Source organism: Chelonia mydas, chromosome 5, assembly GCF_015237465.2.
Source record: "Chelonia mydas isolate rCheMyd1 chromosome 5, rCheMyd1.pri.v2, whole genome shotgun sequence".
In the NCBI taxonomy this organism is placed as follows: Eukaryota; Metazoa; Chordata; order Testudines; family Cheloniidae; genus Chelonia; species Chelonia mydas.
The window spans coordinates 93,636,891-93,654,878 of record NC_051245.2 but is presented as its reverse complement, the minus strand read 5'-3'; the positions used below and the strand labels follow the sequence as shown (position 1 = coordinate 93,654,878).

At 39.2% G+C, this 17,988-nt stretch overlaps 1 protein-coding gene across 3 annotated transcripts in view; it reads left to right on the top strand.

Annotated features, from left to right (window-relative positions):
• Window positions 1–17,988, top strand: part of PCSK5 (proprotein convertase subtilisin/kexin type 5) — a 298,169-nt gene that overhangs the window by 169,301 nt on the left and 110,880 nt on the right. For all 3 annotated transcript variants that reach the window (XM_037901828.2, XM_007065550.4, XM_043547161.1), the window contains exon 10: window positions 9,341–9,444. In XM_037901828.2, the coding sequence (XP_037757756.1) occupies window positions 9,341–9,444 (104 nt within the window). The remainder of the gene's footprint in view (window positions 1–9,340; window positions 9,445–17,988) is intronic.

The window sequence follows — 17,988 nt, the reverse complement described above, 5'->3', positions numbered from 1 at the left end:
TAAAACTTTCTTGCTGCAGATTAAGCCCATTACTTCTTGTCCTACCTTCAATGGACATGGAGAACAATTCATCACCGTCCTCTTTATTACAGCCCTTAATATATTTGAGACTGTTTGAGTTCTCCTCTCAGTCTTCTTTTCTAAAGACTAAACATGCCCAGGTTTTTTAACCTTTCCTCTTAGGTCAGGTTTTCTAAACCTTTGGTCATTTTTGTTGTTCTCCTCTAAACACTCTCCAATTTATCCACATCCTCCCTCAGTATGGCGCCCAGAATTGAACATAATACTCCATCTGTGCTCTCAACAGTGTCGTGCAGAGAGGGACAATTACCTCCTGTGTCTTACATATGAATCTCCTGTTAATACACCCCAGAATTACATTAGCCTTTTTCACAACTGCATCACATTGTTGGATCATGTTCAATTTGTGATTCACTATAACCCTACAGGTAAAAATAAGTTGTTTAGTCCATTAAGAAAATGTGTACAGCCGTTTTGTTGAGAACCTCTAGTACCTCCATGCTTTGGAGGATGGGCTTGAAATTTGGTGGGTGAGTGAGGTATCATCTTGTCTTTTGCTGTTTCCATAAAAACACACCCTCATTTGGCCAAGTTATAAACCTTTGAAAAATATCTTAGTTCACACATGCACACTAGGTTTCTCGTTGCGAAGCATTTTTTAGCTCACTGGTGCAGGAACTAAGAAGGACTTTCCCTACAGTTGCTCCTCTTGGCTGCTGCTGCTGGCCACTGGTGTGCCATGCACCACCAATGGGAGAACATGGAGACTCTCCCTTCTGTTCTGTGAGTATTCCTGCTGCTGGTGCTCCGGCAGCCTGGAGGAGGAGGAGCCTGACTGAACTGCAGAGGAGACAAGAACCAGATCCCAGCAGGAGGCCTTGTTTTTAGAGTGTTTTAGAGTCTATATTTTGAGGGCTTGATTTTGCAACCTTAGCATTCTTTTAAGGTAGTTTCTTGGATGTTATAACATAAACAGGAATGAGTTCTAAGCACTGACAGATCTAGATCAAAATGCTAGTTTGGGCACTGCCCTAGACGTAGCTGCCTGCATGTTTATTAATTGAGGGTTCCGTAGGACTTCCCCCAAAGGTACACCAGATGCTTAGTATAATAAGCCTAAATTGATAATGGGGCTTTGGTGCTGTGGTGTCTGGCTGTAGCTCTTCGTCTGGGTTGCCTGTGTATCTCTTGAATAGTTCTGTTTCATTCTTTCCTCCTGAGAAGGCACAGAATAGTGTGAAGCCATAGTCTGAGATCTCTCTGCAAGGTTCTATTTTGTCCCCGACTCCTTTTCTATGTGTATGTGAAGCCACCGGGGGCTACAGCAAAATATAGGCAGCAGTGTCATCAACATGCAAATGGTCCTTTGTTTATTTCATTTTCATCAGAACTGCTCTATATCTATGCCTGGTTATTGTGTGATATTCTGCCTGGCTCTGGATTTTGCCACTGTTATCCATGTTTTTGTGGTTTTATTGCAGTGTGGTCTATGTGAGTCTACGTTTAGGACTACTGAAGCTAGTGCAAAATGTGACTGGTTGCTCATCTGGTGATGTTGGCTGTAAGGAACATACACAATAAAACTTGCTCCCTGTTTGCTTCCAGGTGAAACTTAAGATCTTGACTTTTGATCTATAAAGCCCTTAAAAAGCTAAAAGACAAACTATTTTTCTGAGAGTTACCACAGCAGCTGCCATAAAATAGCGTGCTCCAGATAGTACTCCCTGGATTTAATAATCAGGCAGACATCCTACGTGGTGAGAGACAAGGTGGGTGAGGTAATTTCTTTTATTGGACCAACTTCTTTTGGTGAGAGAGACAAGCTTTTGAGCCACAAACAGCTTTTCTTCAGGTCTGGGAAGAAGACCTGAAGAAGAGCTCTGTGTGGCTCAAAAGCTTGTCTTTCTCACCAGAAGAAGTTGGTCCAATAAAAGAAATTACCTCACCCACCTTGTCATCAATGAAATGAGCTGTAGCTCACGAAAGCTTATGCTCAAATAAATTTGTTAGTCTCTAAGGTGCCACAAGTCCTCCTTTTCTTTTTCCGGATACAGACTAACACGGCTGCTATTCTGAAACCTGACCTAGTAGTGTCACAACTACGTCCTAGGGTGCCTCTCAGGAAGGAGAGAGATTAGTATCTTCAAAGTCTTATTGTTTCTTCCTAATGACCCATCAAAGCTGATGGCCTGTTGTTTGGTGTGCGTCTCCCAAATACACACACAGTTGTAATTGTTACATAGTCAATATTCCTAACTTTAGATACAGAAATGATACATGCATACACATTGGATAATTACATTCAGTAAATTATGACCTTTCCAATGATACCTTACAAGACACATCTTGCATAAAATATATCTCAGTTATGCCATTTCCATATCATAAGCATATTTCCATAAATAATAATTGGGTGTAACATCACAGACAGTTATTAATCGACTAGTCATAAAGAGGCATTCATCATTCAGTAAATGTGAATATGGATTTTGGATGAAACATTGGAATTGGATTTGTCTTATGACTGCAGAAAACACTGGAAGAGTTTGGATAGTTATATGAGTTACAAGGAGCTTGTGGCTAGGCCAAACAGCTGTGTTTTCTGCTTTGTTTATAAAGTTGTTGAATGGCCTCATGGGACAGAGTCATGTGGACATCAGAATGCTGAAAATGCTGTTGTTGGAATAGGAGTTGTATTTTAAAATTGATTAGACTTTGTGTGTGATCTACTAGTAAATACTGTGTAACAGAATTCCAGGGAAGGATGCAGTGTCGGAAAATACTACTTGTTTTGATGAGATATAGCAGTAACAATCAAAGCCTGTCTCGTCATAGCCAGGATTTGCAAAGATGGCCCATTGACCCCTTCAGATTGCATGGCAATGTTTCTTCTTTTGTAAATCCTATGGTATTATGTTTTATTTCTGCTTGTATCCTTTATTCAACTAGACTCACAGACGCCTCTGATATTTTAGCAAAACATTTATTTTCAGATAGACTGATCTGCATCAAACCACTGGTCATTATGACAGTGTAGTCACTGTTGTTAATTTTGATTGCTTTATCATTTTGCTATGAAGGAAAACTTAATTTGCACTCTGATCCCTCACTGTTTGATCCTGGTTGCGTCATACAACTTCACACTGACTGAATTTTCCTCTAATTTTCTTTCACTGATGGCATTTTTGTTTCTTTTGAATCATAATTTTTGTTCTTTATTTTTACATACAAGGCCAGATTTTGATCCCTGTACTCATGTTTAAGGATATGATTCTGTCACGGAGGTCACCGATTCCGTGACTTTAAGAGACCTACGTGACTTCTTCAGCTTCAGCCCACTGGAGCTGCAGGGCTGGAGCAGCTGTCAGCCCCCACCCAGGAGCAGCAGCAGGACTGGGTGCAGTGCCCAGGGCTGGGTCAGCCTACGCTATAGGAGCAGTGGCCAGCAATCAGCGCCCAGTGGGACTCCCACTGTTAGTCCCTCCCCCCCAGGGTATTTTTAGGAAAAGTCACAGACAGGTCGCAGTCTTCTGTGAATTTTTGTTTATTGCCCACCACCTGTATGTGACTTTTGCTAAAAATACCCATGACAAAATGCTAACCTTACTCATGTTGAATAGCACCTGCTTCAGGATTAGCTACATTGTCTTCAGAAGGACTACTTGTGGAGTAAAGCACTACTCAGTATAAGTGAAGGGATCAAAATTTGACCTGAAAGTAAAGCTTCTAATTTCTAACCAATTTGGATAATGCTGTTCATTCTTGGTTAAGGATCCAGTTAAAACTCAAACTAATATTGCTGATTTTGTACACCATTATTGTACAGTTGTTCCATTTCCATAGTTTCTCATTTACCTTGTTTTATAAACGTTTTGAAAAGGTTGAAAGAAGAGGCCCAGGCCTTGGAGTATTACTAGAGAGCTGAGGACTTGACATTCATTATTTATTGGCTGCTGGTCATGCAATTTTCATCTAATTATTCTTACTTCTGCTCATTCTGGTGTGATTTTGAGTATTGTCTGGTATGCATAATCCCCAGGCAATTTCAAATGAGACATTCAAGTTTTTTTTTGTCTTGGAAGGAAATTGTCTTGTTTTTGAAATTGATCCCATTATATAGCAGTGTTAGTATTGCTCTTGTTAGTACTTTTTTTCATTTCAAGATGTTTACCCATTAACTCTTTTGAGATTAATCCAGTGGTAAGTCAATTAACATCAGTGACATCTTGTCTGGATCTGTGGCTTACATGGCTAGTGAAACTGTTTACTCACTTCGGTTCCAATTTTGACATGTTTTACAAACACTTGACTGCTTCTGTGATGGTTCCAGATGCTTTAAAATTGGCTCCTATGACTCCCTAGTTTGAAAAAAAAATCTATTTTTTCTCCAAATGAACTGCTAGTTTGACTCCTTTCCAATTTCTTATTTTTTGTCAAAGTTTCTGACAAAAGTTGGGGGTGAACAATTGCAGTCCTATTTGGTTTCAAATGAGGTGTCTACTGTAGAGAGGAAATTTCAATTTGGCAATAGCTCACTTCATAGTACAGCGAAGGTTCTATCGGAGGCTGTTGAAATCAGCTGCAATGCTGTTCTTATGCTGTTATATCTCCCTGCTGCCTTTGATATAATACACCAAAAGCTTGTCTATGTTTGAGATGACAACATCAATAGAAGAAAAATGTTATACTTCAATAGCTCTTGCAGTAAGCAAACTGGCGTGCAGGCACTATGAGAGAGAGGTTGAGCGTACACACATCTGTTTACTGGGTACCTGACACTTAGCTTTAGGTTTTCAGTTTGAGAAATTGTTGTCTGAGTTTGGTTTTGAGGATGGGATGTAGCAGGCAAATACAGTATAACAGTGGCCTCTTACTCAGAACTTTAAAATAGAACCAGAGTAGCTAGCTTTTCAAGGTTCCCCAGGCTGGAAGTTTTGGGGGAGTTTTCATTAAACCTTAACTGTGGGTTGTATTTTCATCTTGACACGCTGTATAATTCCCAATAATGAGAGCTCAGTGTTCATTGAAAGGAGACTGGATCCCCTGGTTGGTTTTTAATAATTAGCTGAATGTAGCCAGTCTTGAATATTGCCTTTTAAAACTGATGTGAATATTTTAGTGCCTTTTCTTCTCAGTAGTTTCGACAACTATAACGCCTTGCTTTGTGGAATCACAGATTGTTCAGACTTCACCTAATAAAGAATGCAGCTCTTGGGATTCTCAGAAGTACTCTTGAAGGCTTGAGCCAATGCTACATGTTTTCCTAAGACATTACATGGGCTCCTAGTGAAATTCCTGATCTGGTATAAAATTTTATTGATTCCTTTCTGAAGCATGTTACGTGCCTGTCCAAGCATACCATATCTTACAAGCCCTTAATGCCCATTACATTCCATGACTTTCACTTTTTGCAGTTCTTTTTTTTTACCAGCTCTCAGCTGGATAAATACTTACTATCATACCAGTCCAATTGTCTAACTAGAAAAAAGACCCCTTCTTGGGAAACAAGCTATATTTATATTAATATTTTTAAATGTCCATCCATCACCAAAACGCAATAGTGCACCTTAAAAATAATGCAATAATTTAACCACAAGCTGCCCCAGTACCTCAGATGCACACAAGAAAAATTAAATGGTCATGATTAAACTGATCCAGCTAGGAAGAAATGCAACAAGTTCTGAAAATCAAAAGAGATTTCAGCACAAATGATCTTACTTCTTCAAAGTGAGTGTTCCAGCTGATCTGCATACACCAAAATCTTCAGGGCTCCAGTGCGAGCAGGACTCTGTGTTGGCTTCACTAAAATATACAATACCTCCTTTGATGCTCCATTGGTAGCTAAAAAAGGGTATTTGATGCTAGGTCACATCAGAGTCTAGTTGACATTGGCCTCGCACAGCCTAGTGGGAAACTTGCTGCAAAGGAACAAGAGTCCATCCAAAAGTAAGATAGCAGTGTCAGCACCCAAAAAAAAAAAAAAAGAAAAGAAAAAATGAAAAAAATAGAGGGGAAGGGTATATAGTTAAATGGTTCCACCCCTGAGTTTGAGATGCCATTTGTAACTTAGTTACAGTATATAAGACCTATTTTAAGCAATTCCTACTTGGTCAATATATATAAAAATTCTGTTGACTATGGTCCTGTTTCAACTATTTAGACTGTGTGGCCATTGGAGGACCCCTCCCACACACATACACGGCTGTTACTTTTGAGTGTATTTTCTACACTTCTCAGGTTTACTGCCATTATATGGTATTGTGATTTATGAAGCTCAAATGTAATTGGTTTTCATTTCCTTCCTTTAATCTCATTCAGACAGATGAAATCCCTTTGATCACAAACCTGTTAATTTCTATCAGTCTATTTCTGTCTTTGCCCTGTGTGAGATAGAGACAGGTTTTCCATAGAAGACTTAGATGTTTTCAGTAATTTCTGCATATCTGCTGCTTCCCTATAGAGTTCCAATTTACTGAAGCTAAAGTTTGTCATCTTAATTGCGTACATTTAAGAAACCCTGGCTTATGCAGCTCAGCAAGAAAATAAAACACTAATTTCTTCAGACTGAGTTATATGTAGGAAATGTCATAGACTTGACTGATTTCAGCTACTTACTTCAAAAGATAAACAAGATACTATTTCTACGTTTAAGTACGGTATAGCATCCACAAAGCAAGTATTTCAAAAGGTTAAATTTATGAGAAAATAAATTCTGGCAGATGTGAGGACAGATTATAAAAATAAGAAACACTGCATTGAGTTCTGCACACCAAATTCTCAGACTGGTGAATTTCTCTTCTGACTTCCTGTGTTAGGAAGAGCTCCCAGAAAAATCAACCTGCTTGGATAGTTTCTGTTATCCTGCAGATGTTCCACATAGAAATCTCTCACTAAATTTAGTAGGCATTCCATGCATGGAAAAACTGCAGGATCAATCCATCTATGGCCCCTGTTACCTCGGTATCTGAGTGCCTCACAATCTTTAATGTATTTATCTTCACAATACCCCTGTGAGGTAGGGAAGGATTATCCCCAACTTCCAGATGGGGAATTGAAGCAGGAAGACACTAAGTGACTTGCCCAAGGTCACACAGGAAATTTATGCTGGAGTAGGGAATTGAACCTGCATCTCCCAAGTCCCAGCTTAGTGCCCTAGCTACTAGACCAGGGGTTCTCAAATTATGTGTCAGGACGTTCAGGGTGTTGCAAGGTTCTTAAATGGGGAGTCGCGAGCTGTCAGACACGACCCCAAACCCCACTTTGCCTCCAGCATTTAAAATGGTGTTAAATATATAAAAAAGTGTTTTAAATTTGTCAGTGGGGAGTCACACTCAGAGGCTTGCTATGTGAAAGGTGGTACAAGTACAAAAGTTTGAGAACCACTGTACTAGACAGTATAGTTAACTAGTATTGGGCCTGATCCGGCACCATCCAACTCAAAGACAGTGTTACCACTGATGTCAGTGGGAACCGGAGCAGGGCTATTCAGAGGATGATGTTTGGTGAGTAATGGTATGAGCACAAATCCCCATTTCCTCTTTTTTTTATTTAATTTTTGTGAAGCCCTACCATAGCTGCTCATTCTGTAGTTCATTTATCATTCTCACTATTAACAGCATTGTTGGAAGAACAGTCATATTCCCCACCTCATTGCTAACAGAACAAATGAGAAATTGCCAATGAACACCACCATAATCCGTGGCCTTTTAAGCTATGGTTTTAGAAAGGAAGTCCTCCTGAGAATATATATCTGCAAAACAAAGGGCATTTGGAATGCTACATTCTCTAAAGATTTCTTCTGTTCGTGAGAGAAAAAATTGGTAGTTCATTCCACAGTGGAGACCCAGATGGGATCCTCTTTCGTCATCGTTAGGGACAGAATCATTATTTACATATTGTAGAAATTCACGTATGTGTTGTCAGTCGCTTGCCCATTGTCACAGATCCACAGGATCAGTGCTACTTCCCAGCTTCTAAACAGTCCCTTGGAAGTACCTGTTCAGAATGCCAGACCCCCAAGAGGTTCTACTCTTCTTTAAGGGTAGGCCATATGGCCTCTGTGCCTCCAAGACTGATTCTCTGGGTTCTTGCACTCCCATTTCACACTGTGAGCTCTGTCCAGCGAGTCCAACTGAGATAGACTCCTGGTCAGAGACTTTTATACTCTTCAGGGACCAATGCACCTCAGCAATTATTTGCAGTGACACCAGGCAGCCTTTTCAAAACAAAGTAGGATTTATTAGTCAACTGGAACACTACATCAGAAGCCCTTAGTTTAGCACAGAGAAGCAAAGGTTAAGATATAGTCCATACTCACCAAGCCAATGCAATCAGCCATGCTGCTATGAAATCCATTTCTGGCTCTGACTCGCTAGCAGTCTCAGGTGAAAGCTGCTGAGTCTCTCCAACAGCCACCCCCACCCCCTTGCCAACCCCTGTAGAAATGTTCACATGTTCTGCTGGATAAGCATCAGTTGTTCAATCCTTAGGGCTCCCAATGTCTTTGTGGATCGAGCCTCCATTGATATGGGTCGGTTTCAGCCAGTTCTTTAATGATCCATTCATTCCCCCTCCCAAGAGTTACATGACACCACCTCATGTCTCCTGCTCTGCCCCAAGAGCAACTTTTTATTTTTAACCCTTTTGCACGCACAGGGTATCAATGCAAAGTACAGAGGGAAACTGAGTCACACACAGGACTAATACAATATTACAGAAGATTCCCACTTCATCACAACCATTAACTCCCCCAAATTCATTCCTGAGAGTTTTGGGTACATAAAGAATACAGGATTGATCTCTGCCTGATTACCAGTAGTGAATCTGGCTGATAATGAGCAAGTCAATGACAACATAGACTCACGCTTCCATAATGACTACAGTGGAAGTTTAGAGTGTGAAAGGAATGCCAGACTGGGGCCGTAATGAATATGAAACAGCTTGTGATCAGTTATGCTTTTCTTCTCTTGTGCATGTCTGAGGTAGGCAACCATGTACAGATGCAACATGAACAACTTGGTGGTCATATTAGTTATCTCTAGGTCAAATACACTTTTTTATCCATCCTTGTAAATTCACATGTGTGGAATACTGAGTGTGTGTATTTTACAGGCTGCCTATCAATTAATGCATCTCTCATAATCGAAAAAGAATAGTAGAGGTAGAAATAATTTGATACATCAATCCTGTAAAGCTGGGTCATGTTACTTTGAACACTGGTTTTGTTTGTGGTTTTGTTTTTTAACTTGTGTGACTTTTTTTTTTTCCCATTTTGGTAAGAAAGTTCTGATTTTCACTTTGTCTTTGCCCTTTTCCTTAGTCCATCTCTGACCTGGAGAGACGTACAGCATATTATTGTAAGGACTTCACGTGCAGGACATCTGAATTCTAATGACTGGAAAACCAATGCTGCTGGTTATAAGGGTGAGAGCTTCCTTTCTTATTCACCGTGACAGGCAAAAACAAAATTGGACATTTAAAGGGGAAGCTGAGGGAAATATTCTCAGATGGTTTGTCTGTCACCTGCAATATGTGCAGCTTTTAGTCTTTTTCATTAACAAAAGAGATGTGTTCCTTCTCCTCCTTTAAAGACTGGGATTTGAAATTACTAGAAAAGTAAAAATTATGGGCTGGATTCTGGTCAACCCTTACTGCCTACTTTTTGCTACGTTGGTAGCACAAAGCAGGCAGTAAAGCATCTTAACCAGGTCTTTGTGTCTTCCAGGCACAGGTGTACACATGGTCTAGCTTGATGTTAAGGTCACAGAATTTAATGTCAAGCAAACCTGAAATAAAACATTTCAATTTGGGAATATAAGGGATTTTGATTCAAAATGGAAAAATGGAATGTTTTGACATTACTGAATAGAAATTTTTCAGAACTTTTCATTCTGCACAATGATATTTGAAATTTGATATTTCAGCTTTTTGCCCTGATTTGGGATGAAAACAAGTGTCAAAATATCAGACTGTCTCAAGGGACAGAAATCCCATTTTTCAATCAGACATTTTTCAAAATTTCAAAGAACTCAGACATGTTTTAAAGTTCTCACTAAATGTTTTACTGGTTTTGACCAGCTGTTATAGATATATATACAGACCATCATAGTTAATGACTAGCAATATCATATAATTCTGCTTATATTTTAGATGGGCTAAAATTGGACCTTGAATCTAAACACCTCTACATTTCAAGATGGTTTAAATTCTAGTTCCCATTGTCTAAACCCTTTATTGGCTTTATTTCTGGGTTGGAATTCCACCCAAGTTTTAAGTTGAGTCTATCTTGTGAGATTTATGCCATTTTGTGCCAAAAACTCCTGAGAACAGTCCACAAAGTATCAGAGCCATCAAATTTTCACACAATTTCACACTAAAATTTGGCCTTGAATCTAAACCCTAGCTTTAACCTATTCCAGATCACAGAACATCCACCACAGAACATATGTAATTCTGCCCCATGACATTTCCGCTGCATCTGAATTAGAAACAGAAAAAAGGCCCCTTTCATTTTTGGATCCAGTCCAGAACCTAAATGATAGAGGATAGTTTTGGAAATGGGGATTCAACTCCAGACGGCCTCAAAATTAAAATGTTTTCACAGTCAAGGGTCTGGTTTTGACCCATTTACAATACATATAAAAAAGATAGAGATACAAAGGCCCACATCTACATGCAAGAACACACAGAGAGATACTTAATGATGTTGTCAGTATAGTACTTGTCACTGTGACGCATAGCCTGGCATTAAAAATGTATTGGAAGGAAATGTGTGTTGATATCTTATTATTGTGATTGAAACTATCTAGACTATGATCTTCAAGTGGTGTAAATGTAGCATCTTGGTTACTATCTAATTTCCAGAATTCTATCCCTTTGTATTTTTTCACCTGTTCCCAAGAAAGGCAATAACGTCATAGTACTCAGTATCATACTATGGTGTATCTTGGAGCAGTTGTCTCTCATTAGGAAATTGAAGAGTTGCATTAACACATGGTATACTAGCAGCAGCAACAGGGCCTTTATAGTTACAACAATTCTTTCTCTGGCTTAACACCCCAACAACTGGAAGGCACACGTGTGCTATGTTTGAATTGTGGTGGCAGATATTTATGAGGTAAAGGAGTTAAGGAGGGTTTCTCCCCCACTTGTCTAAAATCATGAATGTAGACCTGGCTGACTGTGGGGAGGCAGGAAATACGACTTCACCTGGCAAAACTCGGCAGTAGACTTCATAGTGGAATTCAAAAGGAGAAAGACAAACTAAGTGCCTCGACCTCTGTGGAGCTAAGGATCAACTTTAACCCAAATAAAAGCACCAGTTTTAACTAAATTATTTTGGCAACTTAGGCTAAGCAAATGGTTCCAATAAAAATCCAGCTCTCTTTAAACCTCTGTTGCTTTTGGATAGAAGAGAAGCAAAAGAGTTAGATTAAATCACAGCATCCAAACCTGAGCTGGAAGGGGGAGTTGCACACCGCTGCTGGCAAGAACGAGACTGTATTTTACTAGTGCACGTGGCAATATTTAGTATAATATTTCACTATTATCCTTCGCTGCTGCCAAGAGTAACAGTTAAAGTATGGGTTTTTCATAGATGAATTACTCTGATCCTTGTGGAATTGTATCATGATTTTGTTGATGTCAAGACCCATATTTCTTCCAAAGCATGTTCATAACAAGGCCGAAAAGAGAATTTTTCTGAAATTGACTAAGGCAAAGTGAGGCGCAAGAAACAAGCTGCCTTTCTTCCATGAATGCTAGAAGATAAAGGAGAAGGGGGAAGGGGGATTGGTTCTTTAGAAATAAGAAATCAAAGGGTGAAAACAACAAAAACTTGGAAGAACCTCTCACTCAAAGGGTCAGCAAAAGCTGGTACTTGAAAGTGGGTCAGCCTGCCTGTTCAGTGGGCTGGCTGGCTGGGCTGCATGGCAACACCATCCCTCAGCACAGTTACTCTCACCGTTTGTCATTGGGAAACAGAACGGAGGAGCTCACAAATGTAGCTACTGGCTACAAGGTCTCTAGTTTTCTTTCTTTCTTTTTCTTTTTTTACACGAATGACAAAGATTAACTAATGAATAATACTTGAGCTGCCTTGTGCTTTGCACTGCATCGATACCACTCCTCCTCCCTCCCCTCCTTCCAGCATACTTTTTCTGGAGAGTAAACAGCACTTGTTAAATAGCAGTCAGCTGAATGAACCTCATGGTCAGAAATGGGTTTTCTTTTTAATTATTATTTCACTAAGAGTGAACAGGTGTCTTTACACAGTAGTTTAGGACAAGGCACTCTCAAAAAATAGTTTTGAAAATGTATTTTACAAGCACTCTCAGTCACAGACCTTGTTCATATGGTTTGCATCGTATCCTCTATCACTACAAAAAATTAGGCAAACTATAGAATGCTCAGCATGGCTAGATTCTACCTGTTATTCCACCTCAAATAATTTCTTTTTATAACTAATGCAGGCCTCTGGTCTAGCTAAAAGTTAGAGAGCATCCTTTTTCCTTCCTCTCTTAGGGGTATCAAAACGGTTGATCTTTATCCACTGCTGTAGGTTGCTTTGGAAAGGTTACTTGCTCATTCAAGTGTTCAATCAGCAGTGCAGGTTGATATTGAAATCATAAAAGAAGAATGCAACATCAGTGCTCACTTGTCTATAGGTTGAAAGAAACAGAATACAACAAAGTAATTTTAAGAAGCATAATCATCTCTTCTGAATGGCATCACTGAGCAGGTATTCACAGTTAGGACCTTAATTTAAGGAGCTTCCCATTTCATACTTCTTTACGTGGTACTAAAGTTCCATGAGCAGTCCAAGAGTGTGCAGTCTAGCAGCGAGTACAGCATTGGGGGTCAGGAATGCCAGTATTCTAATCCTGACTCTGCCAGTGACTTACTGTGTGGTCTTGGGCAACTCACTTCACCTCTGCCTCAGTTTTCCTCATCTCTAAAATAGGGATAATATTACTTATGAGAGCAAAATCCAATTTCAGTGAAAAATATAAACACTTTAATGGATTGTTTCCATTTTCTGACCACCTCTACAGGCATTTTCTCCACTGGAGACATTCCAATTGCCTGTAAGAACTGCAAGTGATATGTACCTTTTTGCGTCCCACCTCCCCAGCAGCACAGCTATGATTTGTAAAGCAATAACAGAGCATTTAAGGCCTAATCCTGTACCACTGATGGCTACTGAATGTCACCATTGACTTTACTGGGAGCAGGAGAGAGCCCTTAATGTTTGAATAGGCCCTTGAACGTGTAAACTGCTATCTAACTGCTCAGTATTCTTTTGATGTGCAGAGCTCGTATTAGATGGGGGCAACACTGGAGAAACACAGAAAGAGGAAAAATAAGACAACACCATTTGTATTCTGATAATAGATCAGGTTTAAACTGATGTCAAAGGTAAGTATTCAGATGAAGTTCAGAGAACAACTGTAGTGTCTGCACAACATTGCAGGTTATTTCAAAAGAGCTGAATGAGCTTCCCGTACACATTCCGTCACACATTTTAAATCATGATTTAAGAATCAGATGCTAATCACTACTAACAAATATAAGAATTCTGAATGTGACAAACTTACATTCTAAGCTCTCTTGACTTATAGCAGCCACCTATGAGACTTTTGTCAGCCAAAAATACCCAGACTGCAGATCTCTCTGGCCATACCCTATTCCTCCCCGCCCAGGGGCTGCAGGGCAGTGTGGTGGTATAGAACTATTCCCATAACTCTGCACCACCCAGGGAACTCTCTTAAACCAACACCATAAAAAGGCTGCAGTAGCACACAGAGTCTAGACCACTGAATGTAGGGTAACTCAATAGAGGATTCTAACATCCTTCATCAGGGTCCTAGCATCTGCCACTCTGCTATGGCATTCCAATACTTCATGCATTATATTTATCAAGAAGCAGGAAAGACTATTATATCATGCACCTTCCAACAAAAGCCAGACCCTTCAGCAATCACCTTTAATAAACAAATTAAGGGTGGGGGAGGGGAATGAAAAAAACACCTTCATTAATGAAATTGTCATTGAAAACTGCCAAGTCGGTATGATCCCATGAGTTAGTTTAGCAGGCCCTTAGCTTCCCAGTCCATGTGGATTTAAATTTTGAGAGATATCCCCAAGCTATTTCCTTGACCACAGTCGAACATCTAGATGCTATTATTAATTTATTGCCCTACCTGGTTAATTTCATTTTAACTCATTTTGCTGCCCTTTGCTTTCATCATGGGCTTTTGGTGTTGTTCAGAACACATGAGGGCAGCACTCAGCATAGCACCAGGGAAGCAGATGGAAGAAGTCCCTAAAATTAACTGGGATCCTCTCAGAAATGCAGTCCCCTACTTCTCCCAGTAAGGAACCACATTGGCGGAAAACACACGATAGGTGAGCGGCATGGGCCCAGGGGAGGAGGAGTGCCCAGTGATAGTGGTGACCGTTTAAAAATGTCAAACATGTTTAAATATCACAGAAATCATACAATTGATGCCAGCACCTTTATCATTTCATTTGTATAAAGTATCATTACAGTTACTGATCACTGTGGAAACTGAGGAGTGGAGGAGATAGAATGTAAATGGTAGGGGAAATAGAGCCATAAATCTTTGATTTTTCAATACAGGGTTTTAGATGATTGTGGGACCTAAAAATTATAGGGTTTTTATTTTCCAGACATTGCATCCCGTTCTAGGTGACTCTTTTTTCCTAGATCATTTCCTCCATTCCATGAGCAAATGCTCAGGTGGCAATTATCAGTAATGTTAAAATTACTCCAAATTTAAAACTAGGTTAAACAAATTGCCTGGTTTCTGAACCTTATCTGCCTTTGCAAGAATCACCAAATCTTTTTGGGATGCTGGGAAAGGTAGAATAGAAAGTGAGAGGAGATCTTGTTTGGATTCTGCAACCTGAAAGCTTGTAGGATTCTTCTCAGGAGGGTTTATTTTTGCTTAATAGAAATTGATATACCTCCCAATTTTTCTTTTTAAATTAAAAGAGACAGCTGAGAGCAGGAACGATAGGTACTGACAGCTACATGGTTAGGTAGTTCCAGAGATGAGTTCAAGAGAAAGGAAAAAATGATGCCTGGAGAGAGCCCAAAAAAATCCTTATTTCTCCTCCCAACTTTAAACCCATCAAAAACTCCTCATTATGGCAACTGTAATTCTTGCTGAGGCTGCTATCTCTGCAGTGTTCTGTTCCCTGCTGGCCCTAGGAACCAATGGACTGGCAGTAAAGTCAAACTGGGAAAGTCTGAGCGGCCACACCTCAGTGATTAGATACATAAAGAAACATAGACTGACTATAACATATTGTAATACACTCTAATTTGCTTTTCTGCGTTTATAGTATTCATATATTGTGGGCCTGATTTACCACTAAGTTGGTTCAGTTTGACAGTGGTGTGACTCAGTAGTTTTCAGTGGACTTAATCTACCCTAAAACTGGAGTAACACAATGTTAAATATCAGGCCATATACTTATTTATATCACAGTAGCACCTACAAACCCTATTCAAGGATGAGATGGATTGTGGTTGGCACCGTACAAACAAGCAATAAAAAAGACAGTCCTTGCCCCAGAGAGCTTCCAGGCTTGGTATCCATTGCATAATCCAGGCTATGAACAAACAGTTTTCAAGAAATATACATTATAAAAATTGCAGACTGAACTGACAGCAACAACACCAGCCAGCCCACAGAAATGATAACATTCGACTTTTTCCCTTTAATACACCTTAATCCAACCCTTTTTCAAAGCCTGCGGGAAGAAAAATTAGCCTTATAGCATGCATGCCATACAGGTCAACAGACTCAGGCTCTGCATGAAAAACTAAAATGATACCTTTCTGGTTTGCAATAATAACTATTCCTAGTAAGACTAGAGTTATTGAATTAAACATGAGTAAGAAATGGTTATGCTGGAAAGACAGAACACTTTGCCTTTAGTCCTTAAAAATAAAAAGCCCAAGGAATATGTGCAATCACATAATTACATTTATGTCCACTGTTAATAACAACAGTCCTTGGAAATTGGGAGATTTTTCAATCTAGCTGCCTAACGTTACACATACATAATTCTAAGCACAGATGTTAGGCGCAGAGTTTTGTGGGTGGAGCTCAGTTCTCTCTCTCTCTCTCTTTTTTTTTTTAATAAAATGTGCCCCTAAGAGCCAATGGAGTTTGATTTTCATTGTGTTTTATTGGGTATTTTCAGTAATTATATTCACAAATATTTTGTCACTAGGATGACTATATTGTTTAGTGGACAGAGCTTGGGACTGGGATTCGGGGCTCTTAGGGTGAAATAATGGTCCCATTGAAGTAAATGGGAACTTTGCCATTAACTTGCCTGAGTCCAGGATGTCACCCTTAGGTCTATTTTTTACATTGCCAATTACTCTGATAGACTTTGGCCAATTATTTAACTTTTCTTTGTTTTAGTTCACTTATCTATACCTATTATAATACTTACCTTACAGTGTTATTGAGATGGATATTTAATTATTATAAATACTTATTGTATTATTATTATTTATTAAATATATATACCGTAACCACAATGTATTTTTTATTCATCCATATGTTGCTGAAATCTGATACTGTCCCTGTGCTTAGTCAGGTGTTCTTTTAAATGTTGATATTCTACTGGAACATAAGCACTTTCAAAAAGATACAGAAATTACATAAGGCAACACAAGAGAGATGTTCTTCACTATGCACCTGATACTTTAAGCAGCACAGAAATGGTATTCGTGTGTCTATAGCTAAAGATCTGTCAGCATTTCCACTTCGAATTCACTCAACTAATCTGTCATAATTTGTTTGGAGTTATTTTCTTATAAATTCTCAGTGAAAGGTTGTTTGTTTGTTTTCTGTAATCCAAATATGGTTAGATCCATCTGCTTTTAATATCATGGGGAACCTCAGATGCACATTCAAGGGGAAATTTGGCCTGAAGAGTCTTAAAAAGGGAAATGAGTGGGTTTTTTAATTACATTTTGCTCCAGTCACAAATGGCTTGTTTTGTTTAAAGAAAATTTACAGACAGTTGGTTTTGCAATGGAGTTGTCTCTTTTGGAGAAATACACTGTAAAATGACCATCACTGAGTTTAAAAATTATAGCTTACATTACCACACATGCATCATAGCCAACTTTCTTTCAACAAACCTTTTATAAAGCTAGTGCACCAGCATACAACCCTTAGATTTATTCCCTTCATACAAAATGAGTCATTTTATAAGAGATAGAAATGAATGGTTTCAGTGCAGTCTTTATGGCCAAAATCCTATTATATAGTGTGATACCCATGCCAGAAGGTGGGGAGCAATCATAGAAAAAGTAGGGGCAGGGCAGGTTTTCTCATTCTATCTCAACACATTTCACAAGGTAACTTTTCTAGGGGACAAGGAGATAGATCAGGTTTCTTGATCACTCTGATGAGATTCTCAACAGATATGAAAGTGCAATAGTGTTTTTCTGTGATGTGGATGACAATGCATCCACAGGTAGTGGACTTAACTAGTGACCTGTTTCTCATAAGCTACTAAATGACCATCAAAGAGTAATGATTTTCAGTCATTACTGCCCGGGGCCTGATTTGCATCGGTGACCCAGAAGTGAAGAGCTCTGTCTCCTATTACAAGTCCTTTTAGTCAACCAGTCTTCATCTAGTAAATAAGCTAATTTGCAGGTGTATTTTAAATTCCTGAAATAGGCGATTATTGTGAGGATGTAATTATAAATGCAATCTGCAAGTTGATTTTCTGCATCCTAAGGTTTGTTGTTTTTTAAAGTGGATTTAGGTCTCATAAAGGATGCTATGCTGACAGAACTGCAAACGGAAATTCTTTATCCACCAGACTGAACCAACCGTGGAAGTATAAACTTCCACATGCTGCTCTGCCAGTGTGCCACAGACCTCTTTATTTTATTTCTTATAGATC